Raw genomic sequence first — 27,537 nt, 5'->3', positions numbered from 1 at the left:
GCCAGCAGCAGCGTCTCCTCAATGCGCTATCTCGCAGGAGCGTGATCAGGGTGCGTGTGGCTCTGGATCGCACATGCGCAGTAGCTGCTGACTGGCGGCGACAGGCCAGCTTTGCGGGGGTCGCTGCTGCTGGCCGGAGGTACTTGGACCAGCGTCGTGGGCACAGGAATACTCCAGGGGGATGTACGATGCCCCAGGTAAGTTAAAATAATTTTCTTTTATTTAAGTGTTTCTTTAAGTTACTTTTGATGTAAAATAGAACCTCCAGTATTTGCTGAGTAAGCCTGATGGGCCCCCTGTATTTCGGAACAATTTGCACCTCATTGATCATCTCTACTTGACACTAATTCCACTGTGTGCCAAGCATTCTGTATAAGCAGAGAGCGTTGGAGCCCCCCCCCCCCCCCCCCCAAGTCTGTTTGCCTGCAGCAGGCAATAGAGAAATAATGGAATGTAACATTCTGTATAGGAATGGAGGGAGATAGGGAGAGGCATGTGCTTTAGATGACTATGAAAACAATCCTAAATTTTTTTTTCTTTTCTACTCACCCAAAGGTAAATATTTCTATGAGCTTGATGATAATCAAGCACTGGAGGGCTACCCAAAACTCATCAAGGATGTGTGGGGCATAGAGGGCCCTATAGATGCTGCCTTCACCCGGATGAATTGCCAGGGGAAGACTTACATCTTCAAGGTAACTGAATCAAGAACCAAACATCGCAATAGCACATTACAAATGCATATTAACAATGTGGCTCATTGCTTTAAAAAATCAATTTTACCTTTTTACATTTAAATGTTTGTTGGAGGCTTTTATTGCTCTACTTCCGCTGTCCATTGAAAGAGCAGGCAAATAAGGATTGCTGTAATTAGCAGTAGCAATAAACAAACAAAATCCTTCATCAGCGGGGGGCACTGTGATTCAAGCAGCTTAGAGAGTCACACTTGATTACATTCACACCTTCCTCTGGATTAACGGGGGGGGGGGGGTAAATTCTTCCTGGCAGCTCCTACAGCTATTAGAAACCAGGACAAACTGCAGAGAAAGAAAGCTGCTTGAATCCCTTTAAGGGACATGTTCGCAATGTTTGGAGAAATACAAGCAGTGTTTTTCACTGCCATTCACACCGGAGACATTCTGTGGTATTTATAAAGATGAACAGCTAATGTAACAAATAATGAAAAATCACATTTTTTTGCCCCTTTGGTCAACCTTCTTGTTGCAATATCTATGTCCATGTGCAATAGCGCCCCTCCAGTCTTATGTGCAGCTTCCACTTTATTGTGTAACATCCATGTACATAGGTAGTGCTAAGCACGGATTTCGCATAATCATAATTTTGCAACAAAATTCACAATAATGACACAAGACGATCAGCTCCGCACTGCGCATGCGTGAGTGCGGAGAGAGCGCGCCCACATATGTGCAGTATGGAGCCGCCTGTCTTTGGGAGCACTCGGGCTCCCCAAGACTTCCGAAGCCTCCCATGGTGTGCGGCACAGACCAGTAATGGACTCATCGGTCGAAAACTGCTAAAGGGGGTGATGGCGCTGGAACGAGGGGACCTGGAGAGCAACCTAATGTCTACAAAGCCTAAACCGACACAGACAGAGAAAAGCAAAACGAGGTAAGCTAAGCTGCTGCCATAAAGTTAACCAACATCTTTGCAATGAATATGGTTTTCAGGCAATACATTTGCAATACTAAACACGGTTAAATCAAACCAGTAAAGTTGGATCCTCCGCAGACTTCCCGCGTTTCCCTCCATCTCGTCAATCCAGCGCTGTGTCCTACCAAAGCTCGCAGCCGCACTTCTGTACGAGAAGAGTGCAACCACACTACACCTGCGAGCCTGATTGGGGTTTGCTGCTACTGTGCAAGCGCTGTGCTGCTTGTGCTTCTGTGCAGGGACAAGATGTCAGTTTTCGGGAGTTTACAGTTCTGGTGGAGGAGGAGGAAGTAAGCCTCTGGAATATCCTGAAGCTTCCCTCTATTGAGATGAGTAGCCATTTGGGGCACTTTTTTTGCTACAGGTGCACTTTAATAGGTTATTTTAATTCGTTTCTAGTCTGATAACATTTCAGATTGTCTAAAAATTTCAACATATACAGTGTAACCTGTAAAAGGAACATACAGTAGACTTGATACACTTGTCTTGGATACGTCTCTTCCTTACCTAATCAAGCTAGAAACACATGTTTCTCTTTGAGACGGATACAATGGGGACACAGCTATGCTGATTGGGGGTTGCATGTTATCTACAATCATTGGGAGGATAGCTGATAAACAAAACTCCCCCTGGAGGATGACAGAAGCATTTTTACTACTGCATGAATTAACATGATGTGACTTGGGCCAGCATTCATAGTGAGTTCAAGTCTTTAGATATAAACAGAAAAATCAGCCTAAAGATCAAAACTATCATGAAAAACACATGAGGAACCTATTGATAAAATATGTGGGGCATGAGTTGACGACGCACCTTAAATAAAAGAACACAGAGACACAGGGAGCCCAAATAGTACAGTAGACAGAGATTTATTTTTTATGTGTGTGAAGTAATAGAGGTAGAGGTACTCACAACATCGGGTTGCTTATGAAAGCCACCAACCAATATAGGCAGGTGGAGATTACAACCCCGCTTACACTCGGGTGTTCCCAATATTCTCTTGGATTGGTCATTCTCTTGAAAAGTATGGAAACCAGCTAAACATCTGAACAAGATAGGCCAGGAAGCCACACCACAAAGCTTGGCTGAGTTATTGTACTGGCATGAGAATTTGGCCTGAGGAAGTGGTGCGAGCCCACGAAACGTGTCACTCCTGTCAAATAAAAACCCAGTTGTTTTTTTTTAAAAACACATCTTTTGAGGTAATCCACCTCTTCATTATCTATTTTATTGGTTTTAACCCAATTTTATATCAACTTGGGTGCCTCTTTCTCCCATTTGTAATATTTATAAAACAGTATTTTTTAAACCTCTTGGTTAAAAAGCTTTATAACCACGTATCTTGTAAAGAACAGATGTTTTTTTTAAAAAAATCAGAGAATCCTCAGATGAATATTATTAAAATATCTAAATATATTTAAGCCCTAGTTTTTATGAAATCCATTATGTTTTCTTTGAGTGTATTTGTTGTGAAAATTGACCTCATAGCTTCTTAGATCTGCCTATGTATCTCTGTGCTACGTCAGTCACATTATCCTCATGCCTTCTTTCTGTTTATACTGCAGGGTTCTCAGTACTGGCGGTTCTCTGACGGAACCATGGACCCTGATTATCCTCGGGACATTGACATTGGTTTCCAGAACATCCCTAATGATATAGATGCTGCTTTTGCCCTTCCTGCTAATAATTATCAAGGCAAAGAGAAAGCCTATTTCTTTAAAGGTACATTTTTGTTTTTTATTAAAGCATAATAAGATTTAAAGTCATGCAAAATAGGTAATTTATACTCAAACAGCAAAAAAATTTTTAAAAATACAGGGCATAACTACTCAGAAGAAAAATAAGTTTTTGCAGTCCCAATCCTGAATAAATAGATATTGACGAGCAGTCCATCTAAAGCCTCCATATTTTAAACCTTTCCAATCCTATGTTGGAGTATTTCCGATCTTGGCCTTTTCCAGCATAGGCCCAATGTCAGACGTAGGAAAATCGCTGCCTCTAGGGAGCGTTGTTGCTGGATAGAATAAGTTAGCATAGGTTTCTTAAGATCAAAATGTTAGGCTAAAGGTCCGTACACACGCCGGACTGCAGGCAACGATGGGTCTGTCGTCAACTCCCGCTGGGCGGGTTTTCAGCAGACAGTCCGGCGTGTGTACAGTCCGGCGAATCGCTCAGAAACAGTCTTATCAGTCTGCAGACAGACTGTACACATGCCGGACTGTTGCTGGAACGCCCGCCCAGCGGGAGGTGACGACAGACCCGTCGTTGCCTGCAGTCCGGCGTGTGTACGGACCTTAAGTAAGACCCCCTGCTCCACCGCTGCACCAGCAGGTAATATAGATAATACGTGTGTGCATTTGGTCTTGCCACTAGGGATTCCATTGCTGGATCTAGTCCGGCAGGGCATTAACCTATGTGGATCAAAGTGTTGGACCAGGACTCATTGTTCACTCTCTATAGATATTCTGCTCCTTAGTCCTGTAATATTTCAGCTTACAGACCTGCTCAATTAAATGATGTCATCATATAGGGGCCTGATTCACAAAACGGTGCAAACTGTTTGCACGCCAGTGATAAGCCCTTTATCATGCCTAAACTCAGTTTAGGCGTGATAAGAAGAAACTCGCACAAAATTCCCGCGCGCAAAGTTTTGCGTGCACAAGCGCACAGCGCGGTGCGCGCGATGCACCCATTACACCCTATGGGTGCTGCGCGCAGAATTGAGCACGGGATTTTGCGCGCGATCACCAGCACAAAGCGGTGCTAACTCAGCGGTGCAAAGGTTATTACGCCTAAAGTCTTTTAGGCGTGATAACTTGGTTATTACCGCTTTGTGAATCAGGCCTATAGTGCTTTTATTTCTGTAAAATATCCAGCTAACCTTTGTTTGGGAGGTTGGGTACTCCTTACTGGAGTCCCCCCGCCATCCCCCACATACACACACACATTAATAGTCCCCTTGCATCACCACCTCCACCCCTATAACCTTTTTGGGCACCTCTATAACCCACATACACATGCCCACCAAGAATCATTACAATTTTATGGAACCAACTGCACAACTTAGAGCTCAGACATTTTAATGGACATGTTCATCTCCTTCTGTTGTCTTTTGAAAGTCATGCTTCAGTTTTGTACTTATTTCTGCAAAAAAAAAAAAATAAGTTAAAGAAAACTCTACTTATTAAGGGCTTGCTCCACCCCCTTGCAGCTGATATGTCCCTCTTCAGAGCTCTGCTCCCAGCCTCCGGCCCGGGGTCTCCGCCAGTGCAGAGGCCGACCTCACGAGGTCGTCCTCTACTGTGCCTGCACGAGCGCCGCTGTCAATAACTTGCGCGTGGGCTGGAGTGTTCTGCGCAGATGCCCGGTCCAGCGGCTAGGAGTAGAGCTGCGACGAGGGACATATTGGCTGCAAGGGACTGGAGGAAGCCTCGGGTAAGTAGAGCTTACCTAGCTTCATTTGCCTGACATTTCCTTTGAAGGTTACCAGATCAGTATGCATAGTTGTTCAGCTCCACTGCATTGTGGGAGGCTGGATTTTATTTTGAGGTGTGGAGTTTAAAAAAAAAAAAAAAATTGCACATCAGCTAGAGAAGAATCTAAAATTTCCTTGAATCCAAAAAGATTCTCAGTTTTCTTGAATCCTTTGAATCTTGTATCGGACAAATCCTGTACATAAGAATTGTGTGATCAGTGTAAGAATAGTAGTTAGACTTACAATATCAGAATCAGAATTTGTTTATTACGCCATACATGACTGGGTCATGTCCTGAATTGGTTTTAGCAACAACAGGCACTTAGGTAGTGACAAAGATTGTCAGTGACACCCTGACAATAAGAAGATGAGAGGATACAGAAGTTACAGAAGCATCAGCGAGTGGCAGAGAGAAAAAAAAGTGCGAGAGTGATCAAAAAACATTTCCATTGATACATTGAAAGTGCAAAAGAAAGCAACAACACAAAAACAGAAACAAAAACAGTAGAGGCAAGGGTACCGCTTTCAGTAACATGGCGTGGCAACTAAAAATAAGGTGCGTCTTTAAGTGGGAGGGCTCAGAGGCCTAGGTAGCGATCAAGAGTCTCACCACCGTGGGGAAGAAAATGTCTTTGTGCCTCGATGTATTGGTGTGGATAGCCCGGAACCTCCGGCCTGATGGAAGCCGACTGAAGTACCGATGGCCTGAATGTGATAGATCATTTGCAATTTTCTTCGCTCTTCGCTCTGTGAATGAGCTCCAGTGGGGGAAGGGGTTTCCCAATTATTTTCTTGGCTGTTCTGATGACCCTTTGTAATTTGTACCAGTCACTGGCAGAGGCTCCGGCGTACCAGACCGGGATGGAGGAGCAAAGGACTGACTCGATAGTGGCAGAGTAGAAGGACCTAAGCAGTTCTTGGGCCATGCTGAACTTCTTTAATTGACGCAAGAAGAAAAGTCTCTGCTGGGCCTTCTTTTGGGTTGAGATGGTGTTCACTTTCCAGCTTAGGTCCTCAGAGATCGTTGTGCCCAGGAGACCGACTCTGGATACCCTTTCAACTTCAGATCTGTCTATGTAGATAGGACGAGGGGTGGTGCTCTGCCTCCTAAAGTCAATGAGAATCTCAACAGTTTTGGTAGTATTGAGAACCAGCTTGTTCTCCCTGCACCAGTGGCAGATTCTTTCAACCTCCTGTATGTGGGCCAGCTCATCATTTTTGCTTACGAGGCCGACAATGGTGGTGTCGTTGGCAAATTTTATGACCTTAACAGAGTTTGCCATGGATGTGCAGTTGTTTGTATACAGTGAGAACAGGAAGGGTGACATTACACAGCCTTGAGGGACACCAGTGTTGGTAATTCTAGGTCTGGAGGAGATGTTGCCCAGCTTCACAGTTTGGGACCTGTCTGTTAAGAAGTCTGTGATCCAAAAGCGGAGGGTGCGGTGGACGTCAAGTTCCTCAAGTTTGTCATACAATATATGTGGACTGATGGTGTTGAAAGCCGAGCTGAAATCCAGGAAGAGCATTCTGGCGTATGAGTTTTGTCTGTCCAGATGTCCCGTGATGTACTCCAGGCAGATATTGATCGCGTCATCAGTGGACCTATAAGATATGTATGCGAATTGAAATGGAACCAGTCAGTGCAGTGTGGAGCACCACTCTCTCAAAGGTTTTCACGATGATGGATGTGAGGGCCACTGGTCTGAAGTTATTAAGGTCTGAGACTCCTTGCTTTTTGGGAACAGGGATAATGGTGGACTTTTTAAAGCATGTAGGGACCTTGCCCTCACATAGAGATTTGGAGTATATGGAGGTAAGGACAGGTGCCATCTGCCATGAGCAAGTTTTAAGACAGGCTGGGGACACACCATCAGGGCCTGGGGCTTTTCTGGCGTTCAGAGTGGACAGGTAGCGCAAGACCTCAGCCTCGTTCACTCCCGGAGGGGGAGAGGTTACGCTTACAGAGAGAAAGGCAGAGGGTATTGGATGCCTTTGCAGCTCTGTTGGATCCTCGAACCGGCAATAGAAATTTCTGAGTTCCCCGGATAGCTCACTGCTTGGTGTAACATGTTGAGGGGGAGGCTTGTAGTTTGCGGCCAACTTAAGCCCCTTCCAGACGGCCCGTGGGTCGTTTGAGCTGAGATTCTGTCTCAACCTTTCTGCATACTCCCTTTTAGCTGTTCTCAGCTCCCTGTTGAAGGAGTTCCTGGTTATCCTGAAGTAAAGATGTCTTGAACCTCTGATTTTAGGTTCACGAACCTCGAACACAAACTTCCACAAAAGTTTGCGAACCTGCAAACTTTGCGAACCGCAATAGACTTCAATGGGCAGGTGAACTTTCAAAACTTTAAACACTAATTCTGGCCACAAAAGTGATGGAAAAGATTTTTCAAGGGGTCTAACACCTGGAGGGTGGCATGCTGGAGGGGGATACATGCCAAAATTCCCGGGGAAAATTACAGATTTGACGCAGAGCAGGTTTTTTTTTAAAGTTTCTTTTTATTTCAATTTTTAAAACATACAATTATATTTAACAGTCACAAAGAACAGTCGGAGACTCGGGGATAACCAGAAAAAAAAAAAAACAGAAAAACATTCCGAAGAAGCTTACAATGTGCATCATCTACAATGCATAGAATATACGCAGCATCTATATGATAGTATTTTCCATCATACTGGTGGCGCACCACGCAGTATATGTAGTGATTCCCTCTTATTACTCAAAATCATACAAATAATTGTACATCCCTCGTCTCTTCCCTACCTCCTCCCCCCCACTAGGCTCATAATAGCCCCCTATAATTATTTAATTTTGGATACACTCCTTTAGTGGAAACTATGCATATTATTTAGTGTTGTATCCATGTAGAGAGAACTTGGTAAACCATGTTAGCCTTAAGTTATCATTCACTCTGAAGACAATGTATCATGGCTTTTAGTCTATATACCCCAAACCTTCTGAAATTTAGCAGCACATCCCCTGGCTATATATGCCGCTTTATATAAATGTAACGAGGAATTAATTAGATTTTTCCAGTATGTGATTTTTGGGGGATCTTGTTGTTTCCATTGCAATAAAATGCATTTCCTGTAATAAAAGAATAATAACCCTAGTAACGCTCTCTGTGCTCTAGTTGGAGCTAAGGCCGACACTTCCCAGAGAAGACAGTAGAATGGTTCGGGAGGGACTCTTATTTTGGTTAATCTAGAAATGTATGCACATACTTCCTCCCATTGTGATGCAATCTTAGGACACAGCCAAAAAATGTGATCAAAATTTGCGGATTCCTCACCACATCTCCAACACTTGGCAGGGTCCGAGGGCTGAAATTTTGCGAGTTTAGTAGGTGTCATATAAGCCCTGTGGATTATTTTAAATTGAATTAACTTGTCTTTTGAGGCAATTAGATATTCAAACGGCTTTATGAGAACGTTTTCCCAGTCTTCATCATCAATGGTAGGAACTATGGCAGACCATGGTTGTTTATAGACCGTAGAGTGGGGTTCTGTGAGTAATATTATATGCTGATATAAAGCAGAGAGAGCTTTTTTAAGGCCATCGCTACGAAGAGTGTCCTCTAATTCAGAGCTTTGTATACTAACTCGACCTTCGTTGAATTGCGTATGAAATGCATGTCTCAGTTGCAAGTAACAAAAGAAATATGTGTTGGATAGAGAAAAAGTTTCCTTAAGAGTGTCAAAGCATATTAGCAGAGCAGGGTTTTAAGGGCAGAAATCACATTGCATGCTAAATTGGAGGCATAAAGTGCTTTAAAACATCTTGCGTGTGTATACATAAATCAGGTAGTGTAATTAGTGTACTGCTTCACACTGACAGACCAAACAAACTGTGTAACGCACCGCAAACAGCTGTTTGTGTGGTGATGGCCGTGCTGGACTGGTGCACACCATGGCGAGAGTGCAGGCGATGGCAGTTTTCAAGCCCATATGGTCACCGGGCTGAGGTAGCTCATGGACAGAACAACAGTGACTGTCCAGCTGATCAAATTTGGTCTGTCCACAATGATGCAATAACCTTATTATCTTGGGTCAGGTGTGCCCCCAACACACTCATATAGCCGGTCATTGCTTCATTGTGATACGCAAGCCCCTTCACTGTGGCAAGGTATCGATCATGAAGGGGAATTGACACATGTACATGCCTTTTGTTTTGTTGCAGCCGCAGTGCAGCCAGAAAAATTAGGCAGGCATGTACACGCACCAGAAAAAATTATTATTGTTTTTGTTAGCGGCCGCTGCTAGCAGCGGCCTTGAAAATTCAGGAATCCACCTGGAGTCCTGGACCCTTTTGATGGTGGCAGAGAAGGCAGTCAAGCGGCCTGCAGGCAGAGATGCTGTGTGGGGCCAGACTTAGTCTTGGGGCAGGCAGTCACACGGCGTGCAGGCAGAGATGCTGTGTGTGGGGACTGACTTAGTCCTCGGGCACGCCTGACCGTTCTTTGCAGACCAGGCATCCGTGGTCAGATGGACCCTTGACCGAACGCTTTGTGCCAGAGATGACACCATTTGCCTTTCAACATCACGGTACAGTTTGGGTATCACCTTTTTTTTAGAAATAATTGTGGCCTGGTATCTTCCATTGCCGTGTGTAGCTTTGCTTTTGTGTGCTGCTTTTCCTCAGGTGGTCATCCCATTGCAGTTTGTGCTTTTTCGTCATCATTCTGGGGTGCCAGAATCAGAGCAGGAGAAGGAAGATATGTCACGCTTCTGTGCGGAAGCTGAGGAAGATGAGGTGTTCTGTGTTAAATAGTCAACTACTTCCTGACAATCTTGGGGGTTGATGGCATGTGCCTTTTGAACACTGTACTTTGGTCCAGGGCCGTGTGAAATCATGACAGCACGACCTCGAACAGACCTGCAAGGTGGCCTGCCCCTGGCTCTGCCTCTGCCTGTTGTTTTGTCCATATTGGGGAGATGAAGTGAAAGGTATGCACTGACTTGACTAATGCAATGTGCAGTCACACAGGTGCAGTGAAAGGTATACACTGACTGCTGGTATAATACAATGTGCAGTCACACAGATGCAGTTATGCAGTGACTGCTGGTATAACAATGTGCAGTCACACAGGTGCAGTGAAGGGTTTGCAGTGACTGCTGGTATGGTATAACAATGTGCAGTCACACAGGTGCAGTGAAAGGTATGCACTGACTGCTGGTATAGTATAACAATGTGCAGTCACACAGGTGCAGTGAAAGGTATGCAGTGACTGCTGGTATGGTATAACAATGTGCAGTCACATAGGTGCAGTGAAAAGGTATGCACTGACTGCTGGTATAGTATAACAATGTGCAGTCACACAGGTGCAGTGAAAGGTTTGCAGTGACTGCTGGTATGGTATAACAATGTGCAGTCACACAGGTGCAGTGAAAAGGTATGCACTGACTGCTGGTATAGTATAACAGTGTGCGGTCACACAGATGAAGTGAAAGGTATGCAGTGACTTGTATTACAATACAATGTGCAGCTGTCACATAGGTGCAGTTAAAAGGTATGCACGAACTGGTATATAAAACAGCGTGCGGTCACACAGATGCAGTGAAAGGTATGCAGTGACTAGTATTACAATACAAATGCTGCTGTCACACAGGTGCAGTGAACAGGTATGCACGGACTGGTATATAAAACAGTGTGCTGTCACACAGGTGCAGTTAAAGGTATGCAGTGACTGGTATTACAATACAATGTGCAGCTGTCACACAGGTGCAGTGAACAGGTATGCAAGGACTGGTATATAAAACAGCGTGTGGTCAGTCACACAGGTGCAGTTAAAGGTATGCAGCAACTGTTATTACAATACAATGTGCAGCTGTCACACCGGTGCAGTGAACAGATATGCACGGACTGGTATATAAAACAGCGTGCGATCAGTCACACAGGTGCAGTTAAAGGTATGCAGTAACTGGTATTACAATACAATGTGCAGTGCAGCAGTCACACAGGTCATGTGGTGCAGTGAAAAGGTAAGCACTGAATGTGCTGGGCCTGGCACAGTATAGCAATTAGCAAAGTCCAGCTGCGACAGACAGGGCTGTATATGCAAGTGTCAGTGGGCCACACACACACAAAAAAAACATCACAATAACATTAGCTCACAAAAGAGCTGTTTTGGGGTGCATTTTAGCAATAAATATCAGCAAGGAGCAAGCTAACAAGAGCCTAACTAAGCTTTCCCTATCTCTGCAGCAACCTCTCTCCCTTCTCTCACTAACACAGCAGCACACAGAGTGAGAAAATGGCCGGCACTGCTGCCTTTTATAAGGGGGGGGGGCTCTTTCAGGACCGCATAGCAGTTGTCGAGGGTGCTAGCGTCACTGGTGGGGCAGGTTACATGCTGATGGAACTGTGGCAGCTCTCGACGGCGGTTATCCTTGTTGAAATCGCCCATAACGATGAACAGGGAGTCTTGGAGGTTCATCTCCCACTGCGTGATAATGTCACGTTCGGCAAGCTTGACGTCAGCATCCGGGGGGGATGTACACTCCTACGAGGACGTAGGAGGAGAACTCCCTGGGTGAGTAGGTTGGCCTACAGTTGACAAGCAGGAGTTCAAGTTCGGGGGTACACTCCCAGGCTAATAGCAAAATGTTCGTACACCATGAGGAGTTGATGTAAAAGCAGACCCCACCACCTTTCCTTTTCCCTGAGAGAGTATGATCACAGTCTGCCCAGATGAGAGTGAAGCCCGTGAGAAGAAGGGCATTGTCTGGTATGTCCACTTGGAGCCATGTCTCTGTGAAATAGAGGACAGGGGTGTGTTGCTGCCAATCTCCTGCTTGTCGCAAAGGAGGCGAAGTTCATCAAGCTTATTGGGGAGGGAGCGAACATTTGCGAGTATGGCTGAGGGGATGGCTGATCACGGGCCTTTTTTCCTCAGCCTTACAAGGGCACCAGCACGACAACCCCATTGGCGCTGGGCTGCACGGGGCCCTGGGGAAAAGCTGGTAATTTGCTGGATGTGTCTTGAGACCAAGTTGTGTAGGAGCCTGTCCACCGGCTGAGGGGTCCTGTAATGCTCCAACTGGACCAGTTGTGACCTGGAATAGGCAATGCACGGGGTTTGGGATGGTGTGGGGGTTCCAGTTTCTTTGGTTGCAGACATGGTGGTGGTCTTGGGGGCAGCAGGCATGATGAATCGCCCAGTCTGTGATGGTACAGCGTATCTAATCAAGTCAGTATGGATCATGCACAGTACTGCAGCAGGCGTATCAGCGAAGCATCGGTCAGGATAGTACAGCGTATCAATTTAATTAGTAAAACTAATGCTCATGAGCAGGTATCAGCGAGCATAGTCCAACTATGGTAGCAGTGCTGCTAAAGTCAGTTATCAGCATAAGCAGTCCTCATCGAATGTGGGCATAAACAGCATTATCAGTGCAAAATAGTTTGGAATCACTCATGGGCATAAACAGCATTATCAGTGCAAAACGTTTGTGGTTGTTACATGTGACTGGACAACAGAATAGCAGGGCAAGCAGGCAGGTAGACCAGCAACTAACCCTATGACTCTACAACTATTCCCCATTTCAGACACATTTGCAGGGGCAGCAGGCAGCTAGAGCAGAGCTGTGGGGCACAGTGCAGCACAGACAGACAACACCAATGGCTGGGCATGGTACCATGGGGATATGCAGAGCAGGGACAAGGTCCTCCAGCACCCAAGGCTGAGACACCAAAGTGCGCCCCTCCATCCCTCCCACCCCAGCTGTCACACACTGATTGCTATTAGACTAAGAGGGCCACAGGGCCCACAACCTCCCCAACACCTTAATATCTAGCTATCTGGCTTGCAGTCACTGCTATGTATCCCCTTTTCTTATTTCTTTCTGCTTCATACACAATTAGGAATGACAGCTGAATGAATTGTGCGCCCCCTCCTACACTGCGCCCTGAGGCTGGAGCCTCTCCAGCCTATGCCTCGGCCCGGCCCTGGGGATATGGTCATATCTGCTGAGACCTTGCAGCTGTTGTGGTGGGCCTGTACCCTGGGTCGGATTTGCGGGTTCCAGGCCGAGTGTTTTCTTCTGGGTATCCTCTGGGTGCCTGGGCTGGAGGATGCTGAGCAGCTAATAAACGTGCGGTGGATTTAATAGGAGTTTCTTTAGCCTGCCGAGGCATCGTATTGAGCCTATGCAGACTTCCCAGGATCAGTGGAGGCAAGCGTATGGCGTGCAGCTTCTCCCTCGCGATGAGTCGAGAGGGAGAAGAGCATCTAATGTGCTGCTTGCGGCAGACTGTGTAGCAGGAGCGGTGGTTTCTGGCGCTCTGGCTCTGGAGTATGAGCGGTGGAGTCAGCGCCCGGATCCTTATCTGTGCAGGATGCCGGTGTAAAGTGATATACCCCTTTTTAGTAGAATCAGTGTCCCCTTGCCCGCTTGCTTCGCTCGCTGGGCTGCGGGCTCGGTCCTCACTTCGCTCAGACAACTTTTTATTCTGACTCTGTCCACTTGGATAGTGGAGATTGCACATCAGTACACAGGCAGCTAACTCGGCTTGCAAGTTTAATGCTGCTAATGGGGTTAATTTATGACCTGCATGACTTTGCACATGCTCAGTAGCATTTGTATGCTATTTTGTCGGGTATGCTAAAATGTTGGAACACTGGCAGCTGGTGGGATCCCCAGGCTTGCATGTGCTCTGGCTCCGGAGAAGGAGTGTGCAGTTGGTCACCCAAATACCTCCTCTGTGCGGGATGTACCAGGTCTGGTGGCGTGCGGGATCGGTGATGCTGCTGGGGCTGCCTGCAAGTTCAGCCGCGTGAGTCTTCGGGTCCATCCACATGGGTGGCCGTGCAAGTGGTGGTCAGCTGTGATGCTGGTACTCTCCTGCCCTTAAAACTCGAACTAAGCTAACACTTGGCTAACAACTAACTCTAAAGCTAACTACAAACCACAGATAGCTATCAAAAGAAGACTAATAAAGCAGGTAAAAACAAAGAAAGAGAGAAAAGTTCTGGAGCCTGTGTGCTGAGGCAGCCATACGTCGGTGCCATCTTGACGTGAATATACCAGGGCCGGGCCGAGGCAGAGGCTGGAGAGGCTCCAGCCTCAGGGTGCAGTGTTGGAGGGGGTGCACAATTCATTCAGCTGTCATTCCCAATTGTGTTTGAAGCAGCAAGAAATAAGAAAAGGGGATACATGACAGGGACTGCAAGCCAGATAACTAGAGATTAAGGTGTTGGGGAGGTTGGGGGTCCTGGGACACTTATTAGTCTAATAGCAATCAGTGTGACGGCTGGGGTGGGAGGGATGGAGGGGCGCACTTTGGTGTCTCAGCCTCGGGTGCTGGAGGACCTTGTACCGGCTCTGGAATATACTATTTTAAGTCTAACTACTATTCTCACATGGATCACACAATTCTTATGTACAAGATCCGTTAGATTCGAGATTCTAAGGATTCGTCCAATCTCTAACATGGGCCCTTATTCAATTCACTCCTTCTCCTATGTTTTCTCCTTGCAGATAATTTTTCATCTTTTGTTTAAAAAATAACTTTCAGGCACTCTGCAATTTAAAAAGTGCTAAAAAGTTTGTTTATTTTGAATATTTTCTTGCTTCTTGGTTGCCTAACCTCTTGAGGACCAGAGGTTTATACCCCACTAGTGACCAGGCCATTTTTACAATTCAGCACTTCACAGCTTTAATAGTTTATTGCTCAGTCATACAACTTAGCACCCAAATGAATTTTACCTCCTTTTCCCCCACTAATATAGCTTTCTTTTGGTGGTCTCTGATTGCTCATGCAATCTATTTTTTTTCAATTAATAAAAGATTATCATTTAAAAAAAAAAAAACACTATTTTATCCCCCCCCCTCCCCCCCCCCCCCCCATTAGCCCTAGACTGCTATACATACACTACACTACACATACATAGGCATAAGCCTATGTTAGGGATTAGATTGTGAGCAGTTGGGAGGGACAGTTAAGTGACAGGGATGTGCTCTGTACAGCGCTGCTCTAGATCGCAGTGCTGTACACATATATATATTTGCTTGTTTTGGTTAATTTTAGCCTGCCAGCTCCAATCACGGCTGGCAGGCTGATCGCGGTGGCCCTGCTCTGTTTACTGCAGGGAACGAGTGCTTGAGCAAGCGATTGTTCCCTGTAAATCTCAGCTTTCGCGAGGTCATGCCACCTAGATAATTGCAAACTTTTCCTTTACTTCACATATCACAGTGACAACAAGCACAAGTTTCGGTTGCTCATGCTCAGACCTTGAAGAGCATTTGATGAAGGTCTGAGTGTTCAAAACGTTGTGCTTTCTTTCACTGTGATATGTGAAGTAAAGCAAACGTTTGCAGACCCCCAGGTGAAATCCCATTTTTTCTTTATATTGTTCCACATAATTACCGTGATATCCATTTACTCTTGCCTTATTTACTTTACTATTATGCATTTATATAGAATAAACCTTTTCTGCTGCACTACAATGTTCTGCATTCTCATGGCTACATAAAACACACTTTAAATTGTATTTTGATTACAGATTATGTGATTGTTCCATTTTGACAGGTAAACAGTACTGGCAATATGAATTCACTCACCAGCCCACTAGAGAGGAGTGTGATGGCTCAGCCCCTTCAGAGTTATTCAAACGCTACGCAGTGATGCAAGAAGATAGCTGGGAAGACATATTTAACTTGCTCTTTGGAGGGTGGGACAAAGGTAATTCTGTTTAAATAGCATGGACACTGTATGTTCTTTTGGAATTCATTGCAGGTTATGACCAGAGCCGGATTAAGGCTAAATGGGGCCCTAAGCAAAGTAACTGATTTGGGCCCCCCCATCATGTCATAATAGAATCAGAAGATGCAGCTGCACAGCAATATGCCACACACACCAGGGCAGCCGAGCTACTGGTTGCTATGGGCAACAGCCCGCTTTCCTCTGTGGGTGCACAATGCAGGGAATAGCAGCAGCAAAATGCAGAGTGAGAGATGAATGACTGGGACATTTGCACTCAGGGGCTGGGGCACCCCTGTGAAGAGGGTGCCAGATATCACAGCAGCAGCACTTTCCTCCTGCATCTCCAGCCTGGCAATAGCAGAAAGCTCTGGACACCGCCAAACCGGAAGCCGTTCCCCAGACAGAATTATATAACCAACCCCACCACCGAACAACCGATTTCCTCCCAAACTAGACAGCCACCATGCAGCCTCCATCCCAGTGAATACGATAGTCCAGCAGAGAAGGCAGCTGCAGCGGGGGAGAATGACAGCACCAGATGACTCACATTCAGCTATTGCGATCCAAGCAATAGAGGTCCTATCATCCGGAGCCCATCTGTCTCCTCTAGAGTGCTGCCGCTCTGTTACTACTACTATTACTACTTCCTACTTCCTGTTTGATCTGAGAATCAGGAAGTTCAGAGCGAGCGGCTGCACTGTAGAAGAGACAGATGGGTTTCAGATGAGGGGATTTCTATCGCTTTCTATCGCTTGGATCATGGATAGGTGAGTGAGCGTTTGCCATCTGCTGTTATCATTCTTGCTGAAGCTGTGGTTCTCTGTGGGAAGGCAGGAAGGAGTGGGCAGCGGCAGAGCGCACAGTAGCAGGAGGGGGACCTAGGAGGAGAGCCTGGCTCTGAAGACAATCAGCACGGCATCAGTTGACAAGACAAGACAAATAACATTTATATCATGCTTTTCTCCTGGCGGACTCAAAGCGCCAGAGCTGCAGCCACTAGGACACGCCCTATAGGCAGTAGCAGTGTTAGAGACTTGTGGCCTGGTCAGTAATCCGGCCCTGGTTATGACCCATATAGCGGTAGGGAATCTTGGCATTACAGCTGTGATAAAACTACAAATCCCAGTATGCATTTGCCTTTATTAATCATGACTGTGGATGTCAGACTCCTGCAATGCATTGTGGGACTTGTAGTTCCTTAACAGCTGGAGAGCCAAGCTTCCCTACCCCTGCATTAGGACATGAATTATGACCTCTGAAGGTATCCTCCTAGGGTATGTGACACATTAGCAAATCGTTTAAAGTGAAACTCCACTATTACAAGGGTCATCCAGAAAGTAACACCTGTATGCTATTATCTGCCCTGTAAAGTATACTTTCTGTGTAATTTAACTTGCATGTGCCAAGTTAATCTTTTTTCTCCCTGCACCTCTAGTCACATGACTGCAGAACATCAGTAACTGTGTATTCAGCACATCAGTAACTGTGTACTCCACCCCCCCTTAATTGATCAAACCCATAGGAGAGGCATGTGTGATGCTACTAGTACATCAATAGGTATTAAAAAACGTTTAAAAAGATATGATAAATGCTTAAATAATGGAGATGATTATGTGAAGAAATCGTCAAAAAATACAGTTTGTCTAAAATAAAATCAATAAAATATTTCAGTCATTGATTAATGACAATGGCTGTTACTTTCTGGATGAGCCTCTTACTAAAAAAAAGGCAATTTCTTCTTTACAGCTCTATACAGTGCAGGGATTAATGGCAAGCCTTCATTCATCTTGCTTACACATACACAAGCAGTTAGAGACAGTAACCCTTCTCTTTGCTCCTTAAAGCGGTATTGTCACCATAAAAATCAAATTTCAACAGCAACTGGTCTGAGTGTATTAAGTGATAAAGATGCTAATCCTGCATTCAAAACTTGCAACACTTTTTCTGCTGTTATGGTTTGTAGTTATCACATACTTTAGGAGCACTGGCCCTAGTGCCAAACAGTGCCAAAGAGTTGAATGCTGGGAGTTCTTTTTAGCTATAATATATTCCTCCTCTTCCATGTATTTCCCTGCATAGCTGCTTATCAGAAACACCCTCTTATTACTTGTGTTTACAAACAAGGCTGAAATGACTCAGTGATTGGATGTGTAAATAAAAAAAGACAGTGCAGTTGTTAGTATACACCTCAGTGGAGTGTCTGAAGACTCTGGGAGGAGGGCAGCTAATGAATACACAATAAGCAAGAGAAGGGAGGGGGGAAAACAAGAGTCAGGGAGGATATGATGTCAGCATTAGCTTGGCAAGATGGCCACTGCCTAGAATAGGATTTTCTGCTTTTCCTTTATAAAATTGACCGGAATCATTACGTGGATAGCATGGGTGTCGCTTGTTCTTTAATCAATCCAGTGATCTTTGGAGACCCAGTAGCCCTTCTTTGACCTAGTTGTTTAGCCACCCAAGAGTCAAGACTTGCCCCTGGGAAATATGTTCATTTCCTTATGCTTTTCCATTCTTCTTGCTTCCAACACATCAAGACTTGCTGTTCACTTGCTACCTTGTACTGTATCGGAGGGGGGGGGGGGGGATAGTGCAGCACTATCATCCCAAATTCCAATCTTGGCAAGGACACAACCACCATTGAGTTGTAGAATTTTAATGTTCTTCTGTATTTGTGTGAGTTTCCTCTGGCCACTCCAGTTTCCACCCACATCTCAAGTGCATACATTGACTGTCCCACACACACACACACACACACACACACACACACACACACACACACACACACACACACACACACACACACCACCACACCACACCACAGACAACACACACACACACACACACACATACCTTCCAAATTGGTTTTAGACTATGACTAAGGTGGGTATTAGATTGTGAGGTCCTCTGATGGACAGTGGGTGACATGACTATATACTCTGTAAAGCATTTTTGACAGATGTCCTTGTCAATCACTTCACTATAAGTCATTTTAGTGTTGTGTTTGAAGAGTGTATAAAGGGACTGCTCTAAATAGTATTAACCGTTTTCCAAAAACATTGGGTGGAAAAAATATGGTGTCCCTTGGATTTTAAGACACCACCACGGGGTGCTCACTACATTCCCGAATGCAGCTATAGTGCCAACATTTTATATGTCAATTTACAAATAAGTATAAATTTCCTCCCATGTGACTGTGGCCATAGTTTGTGATTGGCTGTACATCACCTAGAGGGGGTGGGGCCTGCTGTACAAAACCATGAAGTGGCTCTGGCAGGTGACATTCCCTTCAGCAAGTGACATGGCTGGCCTTATTGTTTGTCTCCTAATTTCTGGTTCACTTTAAATATTGAAACATGAATGTCTTTTATGTTATCTATAATTACAAATTCTTATTCATCAGATGACGGGCCCAGGTCTATATTCAGAGACTGGAGAGGTGTGCCTAATGGAGTGGATGCTGTTCTGCCAAGCAGGATTTACACACCCCAGCAGACAAAGCCTTCTGTGCGCCGGAGCATGAGGAGGAAGAGCAGCCGGAGGAAGAACCGTAAGAGGAGGCCCATCTACTCCCAGCCAATCCATGATACTTTCTATCTAGTAGACCTGTTCAGTTATGATGATGATGATGAAGTGAGTGATCCTGACTGGCTTCCTCCTCCTGAAAGCCCACCGAAGTGCCAACCAGTCCAGAGCGTATACTTCTTTAAAAATGGTAGGTTGCAATCTTGTATGGGCAGACTTTTTATTAGAGGCATAGTAGTTATATAGGGCCTGATGCACTAAACTGCATCAAGATTACCACGCACAAGGAGTGAGAATCATTGCGCTTTAAGAATGTTTTAAATGCATAATTTTGTAGATTCCCACGCAGGCTCCGGGGCTACAATATGGCGGCGCCCAGGGGAGCGGACACCTGGGCGATCGCTGTTCGTCCGAAAAAACGGGGAGGAGCGTGGGACAGAAATAGCACGCTGAATCGGCAGGCTTCATCCCCTGAATGAGTCATAGGGTATGACAAAACTAGTAGGGAGGAGCCTAGCCGAGACAGCGGGAGGAACGGCGGAACGGAATGCGAGGAGGCGCACGTGGATGCGGGGGCCGGTGAATAACTTGCGGCACAGGGAAGATCACGCGGCGGCCAGCCCAGGAGGCCACGCGGGGTGGAACCCGCTGTAAATTTTCCAAAAGCTTATATGCCTGCATTACCACGTGAGTGTATTTTTATAATACAATTTTAAAGTTTTTATGATATCTGCGCAATGAGAGGCTTTCTTGCTTCAAATTTGAGGTAACATGGACAAGCTATACTGAGAGAAGCTCCATATTAGATATCATATATGTGCCTATAAAACATCTGACCAGCATAACCAACGAGGTGATAATGTAATGCCCCAAAGCAGTGCAGTTTCTAGGTTAAATTTCTCCCAGGGCGAGTGTCAAAAAATACGCCCCCCCCCCCCTCCCGTCCGGTTCGAATCCTAGCCAGGGCACTATTTGTATGTTCTCCCTGTGTCTGTGTGGGTTTCCTCCAGTTTCCACCAATATCTCAAAAACATACAGCTAAGTTAATTGGCTTCCCTCTAAATTGTCCCTAGACTACAATACAAACACTTCACTAAATACATAGACATAACTATGGCAGGGATTAGATTGTGATGATCTCCTCTGAGGACAGTCAGTGACATGACTATGTACTCTGTAATGTGCTGCAGAAGATATCAGTGCTATATAAATACATAATAATAATAATATGGTAGGACATTAGACTATGACTATGGTAGGATTAGATTGTGAGCTCCTCTGAGGACAGTCAGTGACATGACTATGTACTCTGTAAAGTGCTGCAGAATATATTAGTGCTTTATAAATACATAATAATCAAACGGCAGACTACGGAGAGGGCGGACAGGGCAGACTATGGAGAGGGCGGACAGGGCAAAGTACGGAGAGGGTGGACAGGGCACAGTACGGAGAGGGCGGACAGGGCCCACTACAGAGAGGGCGGACAGGGCACAGTACGGAGAGGGCGGACAGGACACAGTAAGGAAATGGCGGACAGGGCACACTACGGAGAGGGCGGACAAGGCACACTACGGAGAGGGCGGACAGGGCACACTACGGAGAGGGCGGACAGGGCACACTACGGAGAGGGCGGACAGGGCACACTACGGAGAGGACGGACAGGGCACAGTACGGAGAGGGCGGACAGGGCACAGTACGGAGAGGGCGGACAGGGCACAGTACGGAGAGGGCGGACAGGGCACAGTACGGAGAGGGCGGACAGGGCACAGTACGGAGAGGGCGGACAGGGCACAGTACGGAGAGGGCGGACAGGGCACACTACAGAGAGGGCGGACAGAGTAGGTGATGGGAAAGGGTGAGCAGAAAAAGAGAAAGGGCTATAGCCATATGAAATTATATAAAGTACATGTAAGTATTGTAATACACAATCATATGCAGCTAAGTCAGCTTGCTGGTTAGTCTGTACCCATGCAGCTAAGTACTAAACTTAAATTTACACACATTTTATCCCCATATATCTATCTGTATGCAATAAAATAATTGAGCTACTGCCCTCCTATTTAGTCATTGTGAAAAACAATCAAAGCCTGCATCCCCCACTCACTGTGTTCATTTTTCACCATCCTTATCTATTCAGGTGCTTGATCACAGGAAGAGCAGAGTAGGGAGGATCATACTGCCAGACTGTCAGCCAGGCAATCACAGTGCCTGGCATTCCAACAAAGCACATGCTGTCTGCAAAGTCTTACCGTACTTCATTTGATGCTGAAGAAAACCATTTCCTGTGTGCACGTGTGCAGCACTTTCAGATACTAAACTCTTATTGGCAGCCCAAAATGTTCAAGATTCCATGCTTTTACTTTTTACAAGTAGATGCTTGTACACATGTATTTGGCATTAGCCTTATATGCCCCCTCTCCCCTGATGTGCGGAGCTGCAGCTTACATGCACTACTGTACTGTAGTTACTTGTGCTGGTGCTGCTGGCTTCATTCTTTGTCCTCCCGAGTCCCGTGTACTCTACTCTGCTCACATCTGCTCTGCTCAATACCTCCGCGCAGCTAAGGGGAGGGGCGGAGCTAGAGAACAGCTGACTGACATAGAGAAGAAGAGAAAGACAGGCTGCAGTGAGAGTATGTGACATGAACAGTCGGACTGCACTGCGTGTCACCGATTCAAGGCTCCCTCTAGCAGTCACAGTGTCTCCATCCTGCGCCCCCCTTCCTTCACTTGCCAGCCTGCGCTCAGTGCGGTCGCACTGCCCGCACTGTGGTAGAAACGGCCATGCCCCAAAGACTTGCAAGCTACTGTGATGGTAGCATTAGTAGTAGGTGAGTCGCACTCCATATGGGTGATTGCTTGGTGGAGGACTATATGTGAGGAAGCGCTGAAGATTTTGCATCTTGCGCACAGCAATTTTACAATCACTACCACTGAAAGTAAAGTGCTCATTACCTAATTAGCGTCACCCCGTTACCTAAGTAATGTGAGCGTTGCTAGGGAAATGAGTATTATAGTGTTCGTTACCCCAGTAACACCGGTGGCACGAATTAGGCAATGCACGCTACACTGTAAGCAGTAGTAACTGTAAAATTGCCGTACGTTGCCTGAATACAGCAATCTTACTGCAGTTTAGTGAATCTGGCCCAAGGCCGGATTTATACTTTTTGTGCCTCTAGGCCAAGTATGTTTTGGCTCCCCTTTCTTGTGACGGAGTGCCCCTCCTTTGTGGCCTTTCTAGAAATCCGGCCCTGATAGTTACAAAGGATACCGAAAGCTGCTTTAGGCTCTTTTCCACTATGAAATGCGATTGCGATCGCGATTCCGATTCTGATCGCGATCGCAATTGCGTTTTAATTTCCACCATGCGATTGCATTTGCGATTGAGCTACTATACTCATTATAGTACAGCTCAATCGCATACAAAACGATTGCGCTTTGACCAAAATCACATCGCAATCGGATTGCACTAATGGAAATTGCTGCTGCAGTTTCCATTAGTTTAATGTACCTTGCGATTTGTGATCAGAATCAAATCGCAAATCGCAGGCTAGTGGAAAAAGGCCCTGAGTGTTTGGACCCTTGCCCTCTAGCTGCACTGCGTTTCTGCAGCGTCTGCGTTTTGAGAAAGAATTTCTATTTACTTGAATGAGAATCCCAGCAAAATTGATGCGCTCAATTTTACAACAAATTTTCAAAATCACTGCAATTCTGCCAAGATTCTCATTCATGCGAATGGGAATGCTTTTTTTCAAAACGCAGTTGAAATGCTGCGGAAACGCAGCAGCTAGTGGGCAAGGGCCCTTTAATGTCTGTTTTATGTTATTTTTTTTAGGAGTTTGCTCTCTTCACTTTATCTCATAAGTCAAAAAGAATTAACAGCATTGGAAACATTTATTTTATTTTAGTACCTAATTCATTTAAAAAACACACATATTCATAAATTGTGGCAAAAGTATCTAATTTGGAATTTCTGAATGATTTATGAAAGCTTTTCAGTTTCCTTAGGTGTAGCTTAAAGACTTGCGGTCAGGGGCGCCTTTAGGCATAGGCAGTACAGGCCATTGCCTGGAGTGCCATTGGTCCTGGGGGTGCCATGTTGCTGGATTAAGCCCTGTCCCCAAATAAAGCCCTACCGCCGGAGTAAGCCACGCCCCGTGGATGTTTTACTTCTTGTTCTGCTGCATCTACTTAGTGTAAGTTTCAGGCAGCTGCCACCTCTGCTCCTTGTGCATCCTTCTTTCCCCCTTTATGCCTCCTTCTGTCCCTTTTGTGCCTCCTTCTGTCCCTTTTGTGCTTCCTTCTGTCTCCTTGTGCCTCCTTCTGTCTCCTTGTGCCTCCTTCAGTCCCTGGTTCCATGCTGACCCCCTGTTTGTACTTCTGTTTCCCTTTATGCCTTCTTCTGTCTCCCTTTGTGCCTTCTTCTGTCTCCATATGCCTCCTTCAGTCCCCCTGTGCCACCTCTGCCTCCTTCTGTGCCCCTTTGTGCCTCCTTATGTCCCCTTTGCCTTTCTTTGTCCCCTTGTGCTACCTCTGCCCCCCTGTTCCTTTTTCAGTCTTACTCTGCCTCCTTCTGTCCTCCTGTGCCTCCTTCTGTTTCCCTATGTAAAACGCTGCCCGCATTGCGTATTTTATGGTGAAACACTAGCGTAATAAGTGTAATTTCTGGAGAAATACTGCTGCATTACGATTATTTCCTGGTAAGACATTGCCGCATTACGATTATTTTCTGATGATGCGCTGCTGCATTACGATTATTTTCTAGTGAAACACGCCGCATTACGATTATTTTCTGGTGAAGCGTTGCCACACTACGATTATTTTCATGGGGGGGGAGGGGTTAAAGATGCCACAGCTTTTCTTGCCTGGAGTGACAAAATGGCTAGAGGCGGTACTTATTTCTTGCGGTACTTAAGACCTGCATATTCAGTAGTAAGCATTTACTGGCAATGGACAGCTTTTGTTTTGTAAAAAAAAAACGAGGCCCCTTTTACACTTGCATTGATAATCTGCTTTGCATTACCGTTTTACAGCAGGGTAACTCAATAGCAATGCAAGGCAATGGAGCCTAGCACATTTATGGTGTTGTGTTGGGCTGGAAGCACGACCCAATGCAAATTCAACAGTGTACTAGTCAGCGCACTCTGCCGCAGGGTAATATGATTGACATTGTTTTGTCTGTTGCGTTGTGATGTGATGGGGGCAGGGCATTGCACTGCAAACGCACGGGCCATGAGTAAAAGGGCCTGAAGGTGCGTACACAAGCACAATTACTGTTGCCTGCATGGACCAGGACCTGATTCTCTGGCAACAGTTCATGGCCAAGTACTGTACAGACACATAGCAACATGTCCTGTTGTTATGGAAGGGGACAGAGAGACAATAGAGTGGTGCACAATGGTACAGGAGGGGTAAGGAGGAGAACAAAGGCCTTGGACTGTGCTTGGCTGAGATGATCCGCAGTTTAGATCTTTTGCCAATGCAGTCTGCCAAACTACTCATGCCAGATTCTCATCCAAAAATAATTTAGCATGTGTAAAAGCAGGGCCTTGCAGAGGATCCTCAAGGGGGCAGTGCTCAAATGTCCCTACTCTACACATATCAGCAATAGGTGGTTTATCCTTGCAGCAGTCCCCTCCCCCACAGCAGCAATGGGTGACTGTTCCCTGCTTCAACCCCACCCCATATAGAGCAGTAATGCACAGACCTTGCCTTCCTGCACCAGGATTGCTTCATCCCTCATGACACGGTGGACACGGCCTGGATTCTGGGGTGTGTGGTGTAGTCGCCTGTCACCAGTGGCTGTGCTCTCCCGCCTCACTCCGTCAATCCAGGAGTATGTGTGAACAGAGCCCTGTTTCACAATTTGGGGGTACACCCACAGTGTACCCCCTCCCCCTTTACTGCACCTTGGATTTGTTTTCTTTTTAATTAATTAAACAGGGATGTCTCAAGTGCTTGCAGTGCTTTGTGGGAAATGAGAGACATAACACCCCCCCCCCCCCCCCCCCACACACACACACACACACACACACACACACCTTTCACCACTGATTTGATTATAGTAAGCAGGGAGACTGAGTTGAGACAGATCACCTATGCTTGTGGGATTTCTCTCCTCTCAATATAGTTTCTACACCTGGAAGGTGGGGCTGGAATAGATTAAGGTATGGGGGAGGCGGTACACTCTTTTTTTCCCCTCTATTCTTTGTAGGTGAACATATTCAGAACCACGGAGAGCTCCCTGGATGGCAGTGGCCAGGCAAGTACACTTTTGCTGCTGCCCATAATAAGCAGTGTTTGGTGATAATGCATCTGCTCACTCAAGAGCTGAGGCTAATACAGTTTTAATTAGTTTAGAGTGTAGTAGGTTGTGGTACACAGTGTTAAAAGGAAATTGAGGTGAGAAACATATTTATTTCCTTTTAAACAATAACAGCCTTGCTGATCTTTCTGATTATTAGTGTCTGAATCACACACCAGAAAAAGAATGCAACAAATCAGAATCTGCATGTTTGTTCAGGATCTATGGTTCAAAACACAGGTGTCAAACTCAAGGCCCGTGGGCTGAATGCGGCCCTCCTTGCAATTTTATGTGGCCCTCCAGAGCTTTAAATGTGTATCATTGTGAGCAGTAAAAGAATGATTCCAGACTTCATTCCCATCCACAGGAGCACACATCATAACGACGTAACATTCAATAAAAATGTGTTTTTCTACTTTTTATTACACATACAGTTACCATATTTGCTTTTTTGAACATGTAATGTTGTTGGTTTACAAATTACAAGGTCCCAAAGTCTATCTGCTCTGAAAGCTGACATTGCATTTTAATGCATAGCTGCTGTATTTATATATTAAAATCTATCCAGTAATGACCTCAATTGCACACATACTAGAAGCAGAGAGAGCTCCGTTTCAGAACTTTGTTAATGTTTACTAAATGTATCTGACAAAGAAATGTAAACAAAAGAGAATGTTGTCACCTTTTCGGATGAGGCCAGAAGCTGCCTGTGGTATTCTGAGAAGCACTGTTTCATAATATTCATCTTGTGTCATTCGTTTCCTATTTTTACCCTGACAGATAAGTACTACCGTGTCAATCTGCAGACAAAGCGTGTGGACTTTACCTACCCCCGCTACCCCCGATCCATTGCTGAGTACTGGCTGGGCTGCAAGAAGTCTACGAAAGAAAAGAAGTCAAGGAGTTAATGAGTTTTCTGCAACATTTATAATTCTTAAGCATAGTATGCCAACAGTAGGTTTTCCCATTTTCCTTAGTAAATCTCCTTTTAATCAAGCAATACAATAAAATGATGATGTGTTTACAGCTAAAGCACAGTAATGGTTTTATTTATTAAAAAAAAAACGAATTATCCTAGATCAGGGTTTCTCAACCAGGGTTCCTTGAGTGCTCTGCAGGGGTTCCTTGGCATTTTTCCCCATCGTGGGGGTTGGGGGAAGAATGAGACAGCGAGCACACTATAATAGGGGGTACTGTAAAAAGAAGAACTAAATTGGGGATCCGAATAATAATGAGCACATTAATAAAAAGCATTACAATTTGAAAAAAATGACACTGTAATAGGGGGTAGTGGCATAAACAGCCACATCAGCTTTTAAAGACCATGCCAGGGGTTCCTTGAGATCCAAAAAGTATTTGCAGGGCTCCTCCAGGGTAAAAAGGTTGAGAAAGGCTGTCCTAGACCTAGATCATATGTTTTTTTTTTTAGATTTTTTTATTTTGGGTATTATATTCATGACAAAAAGTACAAAGTGTACAACATACACAATATAATATGAACAAGATAAATAATTTATTGTGGGCAGCACGGTGGCGTAGTGGTTAGCTCTCTCGCCTTGCAGCGCTGGGTCCCTGGTTCGAATCCCAGCCAGGGCACTATCTGCAAAGAGTTTGTATGTTCTCTCCGTGTCTGTGTGGGTTTCCTCCGGGCACTCCGGTTTCCTCCCACATTCCAAAAACATACAGATAAGTTAATTGGCTCCCCCCAAAAATTGGCACTAGGCTACAGTACTTACACTACATAATATAGACATATGGCAATGGTAGGGATTAGATTGTGAGCTCCTTTGAGGGACAGTTAGTGACAAGATATGTATATATATATATATACTGTACAGCGCTGTGTAGTATGTCG

General features: G+C 45.5%; 1 protein-coding gene across 1 annotated transcript in view; it reads left to right on the top strand.

The window, feature by feature from the left end:
* VTN (vitronectin) overlaps positions 1-26,714 on the top strand; it is a 41,242-nt gene extending 14,528 nt beyond the window's left edge. Inside the window, exons 4-8 of the mRNA XM_068270091.1 lie at positions 556-695; positions 3,237-3,393; positions 15,681-15,833; positions 19,258-19,569; positions 26,463-26,714. Coding sequence (XP_068126192.1) covers positions 556-695; positions 3,237-3,393; positions 15,681-15,833; positions 19,258-19,569; positions 26,463-26,590 — 890 coding nt within the window. The 3' untranslated portion in view covers positions 26,591-26,714. The remainder of the gene's footprint in view (positions 1-555; positions 696-3,236; positions 3,394-15,680; positions 15,834-19,257; positions 19,570-26,462) is intronic.
* Positions 26,715-27,537: the final 823 nt, after the last annotated feature.

This window comes from Hyperolius riggenbachi, chromosome 2 (assembly GCF_040937935.1).
Source record: "Hyperolius riggenbachi isolate aHypRig1 chromosome 2, aHypRig1.pri, whole genome shotgun sequence".
Taxonomy (NCBI): Eukaryota; Metazoa; Chordata; class Amphibia; order Anura; family Hyperoliidae; genus Hyperolius; species Hyperolius riggenbachi.
This window is presented reverse-complemented; position numbering and strand designations above follow the sequence as displayed.